The sequence below is a fragment of the Juglans microcarpa x Juglans regia genome, chromosome 1D, assembly GCF_004785595.1.
Source record: "Juglans microcarpa x Juglans regia isolate MS1-56 chromosome 1D, Jm3101_v1.0, whole genome shotgun sequence".
NCBI classification, from domain to species: domain Eukaryota; kingdom Viridiplantae; phylum Streptophyta; class Magnoliopsida; order Fagales; family Juglandaceae; genus Juglans; species Juglans microcarpa x Juglans regia.
The window spans coordinates 42,920,996-42,932,014 of record NC_054594.1 but is presented as its reverse complement, the minus strand read 5'-3'; the positions used below and the strand labels follow the sequence as shown (position 1 = coordinate 42,932,014).

Here is an 11,019-nt window from a genome sequence, read left to right as displayed (position 1 = left end):
ATAAAATAAGTAGCTATATGAGAAAAATTAATTGAATTGGGTTAATTTTCCATTATCCACTGGTGGATTCTCCGGTCTTTTTACTTCTGATGGTTGATGACGAGTCTAAAGTGATATTCCGATAAAATAAGCTGAAAAAGTTTTTTACAATTGGCAATAAAAATACAATCTTATTACTGCTCTAAAATTGAAAATGACAGAAATGCTCTTAACCTTTTTATAATTTATTTTACAATCAATCAATATAATTATATTATTTTGTTAAAAAGTTTAATTTTACAAATTTTATATAAAACTGTAAATGTTTATAAATTGATAATTTTTTATATGAATTATATATCATTTGGCAATAAGCATATATGAAGATTTAAGAGTGTTTTGACTGAATAATTTGGAAAATAGATATAATGAATTTTCTAAAATCTATTATTCATCAAATAACATCTTAAAAATGGACGAAGATTCGAGACGATATAACTTTTTACTCATGCCAGAAAGTTAAAACAATAATTAAAAAAAATATATTTTCTTTAAACCCTCGAATTCTCCAAATTGGCCCCGGAGACCTTCGCAAATTCCCTTTTAACCTCATCGGCCAAACCCTCTTCGCCAAGCCTCCTCAAACCTTTGCTCAAAACCCTGACCACATACTCATCCGCCTCAAAGCCGTAACTCCACTTACTCTGCTTCATCATCCTGTAAATCCTGACCGTCGATTCCCTCCTGTCAGCACCAATCACCGCCTTGATCAACCTGATCAGGCCCTTGTCGTCATCGCACTGGAGCGCACCACCGCAGTCTTTCTCCATGTCACAGATCAAACGGTCGATGTCTTCCGCCATCCCGTTCCTGGCGAGTGCCGATGCCACGTCGGCGTAGTGAGATAAATCGGGTTGGTATTCGGATCGGAAGGCCGAGAACGCGTGGAGAGCGAGGGCGCAGCGGTCTTGTCGCAGGAGCTCACGTAGGGTGGCGAGGAGGTCGGACTTGATCAGGCGGGGGAGGGTTTTGGAGAGGAGGTTTGGGAGGTCGGTGGGGTCTGAAGAACTGTGGGCACGCTTGATTGCTTGGATGGCGTTGATGGCTTCGATGCTCAGGACCCGACCTTTCACGAGGGGCCCACGGTTGGACCGCGGTCCGCAACGCAAGGGAATGTAGGTGGAGGGTCTGGGAGTGGTGATAGGGCTGGGCTTTGGAGGATGGCGAAGTTTGAGGGAGGTGAGGTTTTGGTGCAGAGCGGAGGCCATGGATGATGTGTGACCGAAGAAGGGATTGGAGGAGATACACGGTTCACGGATGACCCGATGGTAGAAGTCTTGGGTTTGGAGACAAATCCGACGATTTGGTCCTTTTCTTTGCCAAAGGCCCAAACAGAAGGTGAAAAAAAAACAAAAAAACAAAAAAACAAAAGGGAAGTTTGCGTCGACAGCAGGATTCGAACCTGCGCAGGCATAGCCCAACAGATTTCGAGTCTGTCTCCTTAACCACTCGGACATATCGACGAATTTCTCTAAACATAAATAACATAAATATATTTAACACATAAAATCTTACTGCTTGCGAACACTATGTTATGGGCCTTGGATAAAATGGATAGACCCTACGTGGGCCTCAAAATCTAACGAGCTTACATTTGAATAAACTAGAGATCTCATATGGCCATGGGTCTGTGAAAGATCCATATGGATATTGCAATCCCAATCCCAATCCCATGGCAACGCGCGCACCTACGCCACCTTTACTTTTGATTTCCCGTGACCTCCAAAGATGTAAGCTTGGCTCCACGGAATGACATTAAGACATGTTTGTAATTTATAGTGATTGGCACCCGATTTCTAGGTAAATTATAGCTATTTGTTTTAAAAATGGTAGGAAAAAACAAATTGGATTAACTAAATTATTCTAAAACATGATGAATTCCTATATATATAGTACTTGAGTCTTGCAAATAGAATTAACCAACTAAGCCAGGCCATAATAGAATTACTATGATCATATATATATAGAAGAGTAATAATGTTAAGGGTATATATGTTCGATGATATGTTTGATGTAGGGTTGATTGCCCATTGGAATGACAGTAAGTCCTTAAAATAGAGAAATTCATGATAAAAATATAGATCAGGGAGTGGGATCACACGATGATGAATTTCAACCGTCTGAAGAGGATTCCCGGTCTGAGTTTATAGATTGATTCTTTCGATCGTCTCTTTCTCTCTCGAAAAATGATAACCCTACGAACTTAATTAGGCCCATATATAAGTACATGATAAGGTAGCCATGCATGCACTAGCAACAATGTATTCCCTGATCATGTGTTAGGTATAGCTCAATATTCTATATATGAAGTGGATTGTTCTTCGGCTTATCATCAATATCCTATATATGAGAATTCGATGCTGATCAACTTTCGGCTCCCCAAGTGGCATTTTCGATCTGGCAGCTAAAACGATTCCCCCGCAATATATATATATAACTACATAATTAAACTTCAACCCAGTAATTTTTCTTCCCTTATTCGTACAGCTTGCACGGACGTTGAGGCATCTCGATCGGGCTCCATTTTGTTGGTTTGCAGAAAAACATGATAAGGAGTACTTTATCTTTATTTTTTAGGGCGATCAGGTAATAGAGATAAAGTTGGTTGCACAATAGGAACTATATTAAGGGTCTTCAACCTTTTCCCATATATATATGCTGTATGTCTGTGATCTGTCAAGGATAAACAAATAATATTAGTATAAAAAGAAAGGTCCTCATCTTCTTGTCCCATGCACGGTGTCAGCATCGATCTTCCATTCCACTCTAAGATCACACAATATTCTGTAAACGAGATCATTTGCAAAGATTTAATGAATAAACCATATATATATATATATATATATTATATATATGTTATGGTGATCTAAGCTAATTAATTAATATAATTAAGAATTTTAGAACAAGCAGCAGCTAGTTATGTGTGTGTGTGTGTGTGTGTGTGTCATGTGTGATTGACTTGGAACATTATATAAGTAGCCAACGATCTGTCAGTAGTACGCAAAACAAAATTAGGTTGCCTACATGCATGCGGCATGCGATATAATTCATTCATTGATGAAGCCACCTGCATGCCAGTTTAATTTAGGTCATTAGAATTGAAGGAGACAGGACGTTTCAGATATCTCGAATGCTATTAATTTGGATACATATGCGTTATGAGCTTGATCGACGTTGGAACAGTGATATGAATTTTATGACTCACATGATCTGCACATGCCATAACTTGCATTCTCAGTGTGCTATGATTACTTTCCCATCGTCATGTGTGTGTGTATCTGTTGGGCATTAAGGAGTATACAGATAAATTTCCTCCGATAAATTCTGACCACTTGACAAGGTTGATTAATCTTGTAGTTGCATGCAGTCTTTTCGGATGATTAATTAGTCTATTGCAAAACAATCAATACGTACGTTATATATATATATATATATATATATATATATATATAAGCAAACATGGATTGAGCGAATTGATGTTGATATCCTTACTTTTAGCTGGCTAATCTCAATTATGGTCGCAGGTTGTGATGCAGTACTAGTTAAATGAGCTAGCTAGGTAGGTAGGTAGGTAGGTACGTACACGTAGTATTGCTCTAAGATGCAACTTTAGTCAAAGAAATACTTCATTCTCGAAGTGAAAATAATTACTCCCAATATTATATATATACGTACAGCATCAGTTTATGCCATTTTTGTACAAAATATTTCGCGACAGATTCTCATTCTGTTGATCAGCAATACCGATCGAGCACTTCCAATAAGTTCCATCAACGTGGAAAGCCTACTTCTTTGCAGTAATTGGTTCTTTTGCAAGTCATGATCAACACCCGGCTGGAATCATTTCTCCTTTTGACACTCTTTGCAACAAATTAAAGATTCGAAAACTATTTGGTTTTGCACGCTTAGCTAGCTAGATATCTAAGCGGAAATATTGGTCTATACCAATTTCAAGATTAATCGATTGCCTGATAAAAAAAATGCTACAATTACAAATAAATTTTATAAAAGTAATACATTGTTTAGTTATACAGATGAGATGAAATATTTTAAATAATAGTGAGATTTTTGAGTTAAAATATATAAGATTATATTATTTGTAAAAAAATATGTGTTTAGATAGTGAGATGAAATGATCGGATAGTTTTTACTTTTTAGAATTTAATAAAGAAGTGGGTCCCACTAATGATTGAAAATTATTTAATAATTATTAGATAATCGTTATGAATATATTAATAAAAAACAATATTTATTATTAATTAAAAAATCTATAAACAAATTTAAATCCCAATTTTTTTTTTTGTTGGCCGCAATTACTCTATATATTTTTTTGTTAAAATATATTCTTCTAATTATAACCTATTTATTTTTCAATATATAGGAAATTCGAACTTTTTTTATTCTAATTATAAAGTAGAATAATTTTGATTATTGTTATAGATAATTATATGTATTAAAAGTGTGGTAGATATTTTTTTCCCAATTTATTAGTTTCAAGTTTCCTAATAAAACCCCAAACTGCAGAACTATATATTCAATACTCCCAAAAATATCAATTTCTTTGTGAAAATATATAATTCTAATTATGACTTATTGATTATTCTATCTATTAGGAAAATTGAAATATTTGTGCAATAATTATGTATTCCAATAAAATTGAATATTGTAATATAAAATTATATTTATTCAAAAACTTGAATGTCTCTTTTTCCTCCAATATTTTTAATTTGAATTACAGCGCATCTATGTAAATGGTGGGTTTTGGCAAAGGGGGAGCTAGAGGCATGAATAGAGAGAGACAATTCCAAATGGGATGGAAAAAAGAAAAAATGAGGGATGAGGGAAGCACTGAAGAAGATAGTGCTTTTTACTGTTGAATGGCTTTTTAATTTTTTATGTTAGATAGTAATTGCAGTGGTTGAAAAATCAGAGATGAGATCAAACTTTGTATTATGCCATTTGGATGGCTAGGCAGATAAAACACGCCATACAGCTCAAATGAGATAGTTTGTATCTCATCTAAGCATTCAAAACAAACTTAAATTTACAAGCTGACATGATTTTATATGAGACGTTAAATATATTTTAAAATAAAAATAATTTTACAATTTAATATATTACATCAAATCACATTAATTTGTAATCGAATTATTTTTATGAGATATTTTTTTAGCTAAAACATTTCTCGAAATTAATTTTTTCCTTGCAAGAAAAAAGAATCAAAACTACCCGGCCTAGGGGAATATCACTTACAAAAGTTCAGTTAACTTTTGCTCCTTTTTTTTTCCCTAATTCTGTCATGCTTGCAGGACAAATTACTGTGGATGAGAATAAACAAAAGGTCATCAATCCGAATTTTTAGACACGTAATCAAATCCCTACCCATTTATATTCTCGAAAGTTTAGATACTGATTTACTCTTTAACCGTATGACAGGAATTGGAAAGAAAAAATAAATAAATAAATAATATACTTTATCCTTTCATTCTACCTCATATTTTGATAGCTTATGTATTTTATTTTTTATTTTTGTTTATTTATTAATTAAGAAAATGATTATTAGTATATTGATATATTTTTTTATTTTTTAAAATTGTTTAAAGTTGATAAAAAAATGTGAAAATAAAATACATGAATTTTGCCTAGGCAGCACGTCCTGCGGTCAGTGTTAGCAGCCAGGGCTATAATTGAGCTGAGTCTTCTCAAACTCGAGCTCGAATTATTTATTTTTTTATTTTTTGAATATGATTAATTTAATAATTAATAAAATATCTAATATTAAATTTATACAACTAACAAGTAGAACCTCTATTGAATTATAAAATCTTAAAAAATTTATAAATAATTAATAACTAACTAGTTGATATTTATCCAAAATAACAATATATTATATGCTTACATATATTATTAATGCATACACTTAATATGATAGCATATATCTATTATATGAAATTATTAAACTTTATCGACTAATTATTATAGAAATTATAAAATATACCTATAAAATATATTCACTATATAAACATAAGTAATTAGATTACATATTATATATTTAATTATAAAAGTGATATGCTTACATATATATATGTATATATATCATATATGTAGGTGTGTGTATATATTTATCAATATATGAATGAATTTTAATCGAGTCGAGCGAACGAGTCGACTTGAGTATAAACGAGCGGGACTTAACGTGCCTTAGCCGAGTCGAGTCGAGTTTTTTTGCATGTGTCATTTACAAATCGAGTGGGTATCTACTTTCACAAACGAGTTTTTTTTTTACTAATCGAGTTCGATTCGAGTTTAATCGGGAGAGTACCGAGCGAGTTATCGAACAGACTGATTCGTTTACAGCCGTTTGGGTGGCCTAACATTACTTTAAAAAAAAAAATAGAACGAATAGGAATTAGAATATTGGACTCGAATAGCAAAGCTGTAAATTATTCAATGTTCGTGTAATGGTACTATACGATAATATTTACAACACAAGTGTACTAGATCAGGATGTCTTAGTTGTTGATCAGGGTCGTTGCCCTAAAGCAGTATATAATAAGGCGTACCCAGTAAACAAATAGTGTTGCAAGAGTTGTACATGAATTAATACAAAATCATGTGTAGTTAATTACTCGATCTTATATATACAAAACCATGGTCGATTGTGTAAAACGTACAATTCATGACGATATTTATATAAAACTATATATGATTATCATCATGCATGTAATGATATTGAAATTAGTCTTAATTTTCAATTCACTGCAAGAAAAATATTTATTTGTGATCAGATATTTATGACGACACAACAAAAAATCTGCTCTTTTGCGGCGAGTAGTATTCGTCGCAAAAGTCATAATTTCTGCCGCGAAAGAGTTCATCCGACCGATATTCGTTCGCAACAAATTGGCCGAGAATAAATCGTCTGGGTTGATCAATTACGATGACCTTCAGATTTCGTCGGGTACGATATCTTTATCCGTGAAAACATTTCGTCGGAAATAAACTTTTCACACAAGGTAGAATCATTTTTGCCGCTAACTTAGTTCTCCGGATATCATTATTTGCGACGGGTAGTATTCGCCGCAAATAGTGATAAATATGCAAAAAAATATCTGCAGCGAATTAGGATTCCCCACAAAGAACAATTATGCCCAAAAAAAACATAAATGCAGAACACCGTATTCATCAAAGTCCAAGCCATGCATTAATTTTATATGTCAAGGAAAATCAATACAAATCCAAGCACAATAAAGATTAACCAAAAGAATAAAAATAAATGTCCTCTAAAAAGTAAACATCATATAAAAGTTGAAGATGCAAACGTGATACATGGATTTCACCTGTATCATTGACAAAACATCCTTAGAAATATGTAATGCAATAGATTCACCAAATGCAATCTTGGATAAGTTTTGCTCTGGATGCAAACAACACAAGTTCTTGGCTAACAAGACCAATTTTCTGCCTAATCCATTTAAGATGGAAATCTTTGAGGTTAATGCCATCTATCAGAACTTCTCCAGCCTGTGGATCATAGAGTCTCTCTATTAGACTTATCATTGTTGACTTCCCACTTCCTCTTTGTCCAACCAAAGCTGAAGTTGTGCCTCTATTGATATAAAGAGAGAATCCACTGAATAGATAGCTAAAAAAGACATCTCTCAACTCAATATCTCCATGAATATCATCCAAAATTTTTCCCTTTGTGCTATACGTATCTATCTTTGGCATCCTCACAATAGTCTTAAACATCTTATATGCAGCTTTACCGGCAATAAAGGCACTCATGCAAGGAGATGTCTCGCCTAGGGACCTGAAGCATCCACATGGTAGAAAAAGGCAAGAAATGAAAAATGAAATAGACAAAATACGTTTATATAATACATCTATTAGAGAGTATTGGGAGCTAAAGAATATTCAAAGTGCACGCAGCTTACACAGATCCAGTCAACACAGCCGTAATCACATTTAGCACATCACCCCCATTGTATCCTTTATTCATTATCAATTTTGATCCAAACCATACTGCCATAGCAAAGCTGCCAAATACTACTAACTTAAAGGCTGCAAAACCTAACCTTGAAACCAAGCCTTCATGAACACCAGCTTTGTAATCTGTTATTAGGAACCTTTTATAGTTCATTGCAGCTTGTTTCTCCCCAGTAAAATGATGCCACAATTCATCTTTGAACTTGTTAAACACATCTACTTAAATGAAAACTTATGAGACAAAATATATATATTCCATACGTAAACTTAAGAAACCCAAAATAATGAAGCTTCACAAAATATGTACTAAAGCTCACAAACTTATGTACATATATATATATACTTTATATAATATATACTTTACACTAAAATGTGTTTTGTAATCTAATGTATATATGTATATATATATCAAGTCACGTTAATTACGTTCTAGCAAAACAGGGTAGTTTCTAGTGCTTCTCCAATGTCCCTTTCGAAGTGGTGCCCCATGATTTGGGTAGCAAAAGTGGGTAGTTTGGCTACAAACTTTTGTCTAAGCTATAAAAATGTGGGAAGTGCCAAATGGCATCAAAGGATTTGTCAAATGTTAAAGGGAATTACTTATTAGAATTCATCTCATTTTCTTTGGAAAGAGTTTCATGAGATGATAATGTGGGCTGTGCAACCAGCCTAGCTTGTGGCAATGGTTTTACCCCTTATAATTCTAACACATGCCTAAATTTCTAAGGACATTGTTTGGACCCTGATCTTCATCCTTGCAATGTCTCTCAAATTTCCTAAATAGCCTCAACATGTATTGGAGTTGTATATATTGGGTAAAATTCCACCACCACAGGACTGTTTGTAACATTAATTTGAGACTCTAAAAACTCTCTGTTACTACCCTCCTTAGCATGCATTTATTTGATTAGATGTTAATTAAATATTTCACAGCAGCTAGAGCTAGCACAATCCCAAAATCCATGGAGATGGAAATTATATTAAATATTTGGCAGATGCATGCAGTAGCTTCTTATTTTCATTAGTATCCGCTTCATGTCCTTCTTATTTATTGGAATTACTTTCATAGAAGATGTAAAAATAGTATATTTTTAAAGGTTTCCTTTGAGAAAATTTTTAGGGCGAAATCCGATAAAACCCACTTTCATGAACTCCCTCCCTAAAACAACATTCCACCAAGCTCCCAAAACCCCTAATCAATTCTAAATCAATGTCTAAAATCTAAACCCATCCTTCAACATCAAAAATTCCCTAATGTAGATAAAGCACTGCAATTCGTAACAAATTCACAATAAATTCGTAACAGATTCACAATCAATCATGGTGAATATCCAAATAAAAGTGAACTTACCCACTTTCATACACATGAACTCCAAATCTACGAAATCAAAATAAACATAGATGACGGCAATAGCACTATGCTCAGATGAAATGCTTGCAATACATGTACCTAAAACGGGAGGGGAAAAAATTGAAAAACACAGACCCATTCATTGACCAGCAACCCCTCGTCCACGCTCTGGTCGAGATCCCTACATGCGATGATGGAATCGAGAGAGAGATAATTAGGGCGAAATAGAGAGTGGGAGAAATGGACAGAGAGAGATAAAGGAGAGGGAGAGAGAAAGAGAGAGAGAGAGAGAGAGAGACGCACACACAAAGATGAAGATAGAGAAAGAAACATACGAAGGATTGAGAGACTAACTTCCTCGGCGAGTTGGCGACGGCACGGCTTGGGAAGGGCGGCAGCAAACTCATTGAGAATAAAGAAGGAGTATCGATTTGGGGGAAATGAAAAAAAGGAGAAAAGGAAATGAAACAAGGGGAAAAAGAAAGAAGGGGAATTCGCAGGATTTTAATCTGACATTTTGCGGCGGTTAAAAATCGCCGCAAATAAAGCAAAAACGTCGCCGTAAAGATCCATACGTGCTATATACCAAGGTTGTATATGCGATTATATTTGCGGTGTCGCCAGAAATAGCCTTTTTAGCGATGATTTTCTTTCTCTCCAAAAGAAAAACGCGGCTACAGTGATAAACGGCTTCTGCCGTCCAATTGATGCTCGCGGCAATATTGTTTGGCCACATAAACGGCTTTTTCTTATAGTGCGAAAAAAACTATTTGCAACGAGAACGAATCTCTTGTAGCGATTTTTGGGCAATTATTATACTAAAAATCCATCCAAATTAATGTTGAGGACTAAGTATCGCGCGCATTAGCTGTTTTTACCGATCGAGTGCCCAGAAAAAATTTAATAAATAAAACCTAAAACAATATGAGCAAACGGATCGATCGATTTTTATTTTTGAGTAGTGATCTAATGAGATACGTGCATGAGAACGTTCTTAAAAACCTGATCTGCCCAATCAAATTATCAGGCTTGAAAGAGAATTTTTAATTGCTGCAACAGTACTATTAGGTTTCCATCAATATTGTCAGTGAAGCATAGCATTAACGAATAAGCATGCGATTCCATTCACACTATAATGATCAGTAGAACTCGTGTTTAATTCGTGGGATGTTTTTATTCGTGGAATGTTTTTATCTTTCTGATCTTCCTGTTGCACATGGATTGACCCTTAGTGGTACTGCATGATCAGGTGACCGAGACAGTCAGCTAGCTAATCTTTCAACGAATCAAACTCGCTTGACCTCATGATCTTATAGTGCCGAGTCACGTAGCAACTAAATGCGATCGAGAGGCCGCATGCATCAGTATTAATGCTGCATTTGAATTGTGGTAGAAATGCTTTAAGTACTTCTGCTAGCTAGCTAGTGATCACCTTTCCGCCGGGGCCTACCAGGCCAGGTGATCTTGCCGATGACGCCGGCCGGGCTTGGTGCAATATGGAGCATGCATGCACGATCTATTGCGTGTACGCGGTTAGGGTTTCCTGCAATAATAAAGCAAAACCACATGGACCATGATCAATACTCGTGTGGATTTCCAGGATGCTGTTGGGAAACCAAATGCAGGTTGACTTGACATAT

The 11,019-nt window shown here is 34.7% G+C and overlaps 1 protein-coding gene and 1 non-coding gene across 2 annotated transcripts; both read right to left on the bottom strand.

Moving 5' to 3' along the window:
• Positions 1–417: 417 nt before the first annotated feature.
• LOC121260926 (protein THYLAKOID ASSEMBLY 8, chloroplastic) lies at positions 418–1,380 on the bottom strand. Its single transcript, XM_041163013.1, has one exon. It carries the CDS (start codon positions 1,245–1,247, stop codon positions 531–533), a length of 717 nt encoding a protein of 238 aa, XP_041018947.1. The 5' UTR covers positions 1,248–1,380; the 3' UTR covers positions 418–530.
• A 40-nt stretch (positions 1,381–1,420) lies between these two features.
• TRNAS-CGA lies at positions 1,421–1,502 on the bottom strand. Its single transcript has one exon. It is a non-coding gene; the product is annotated as a tRNA-Ser (tRNA).
• Positions 1,503–11,019: the final 9,517 nt, after the last annotated feature.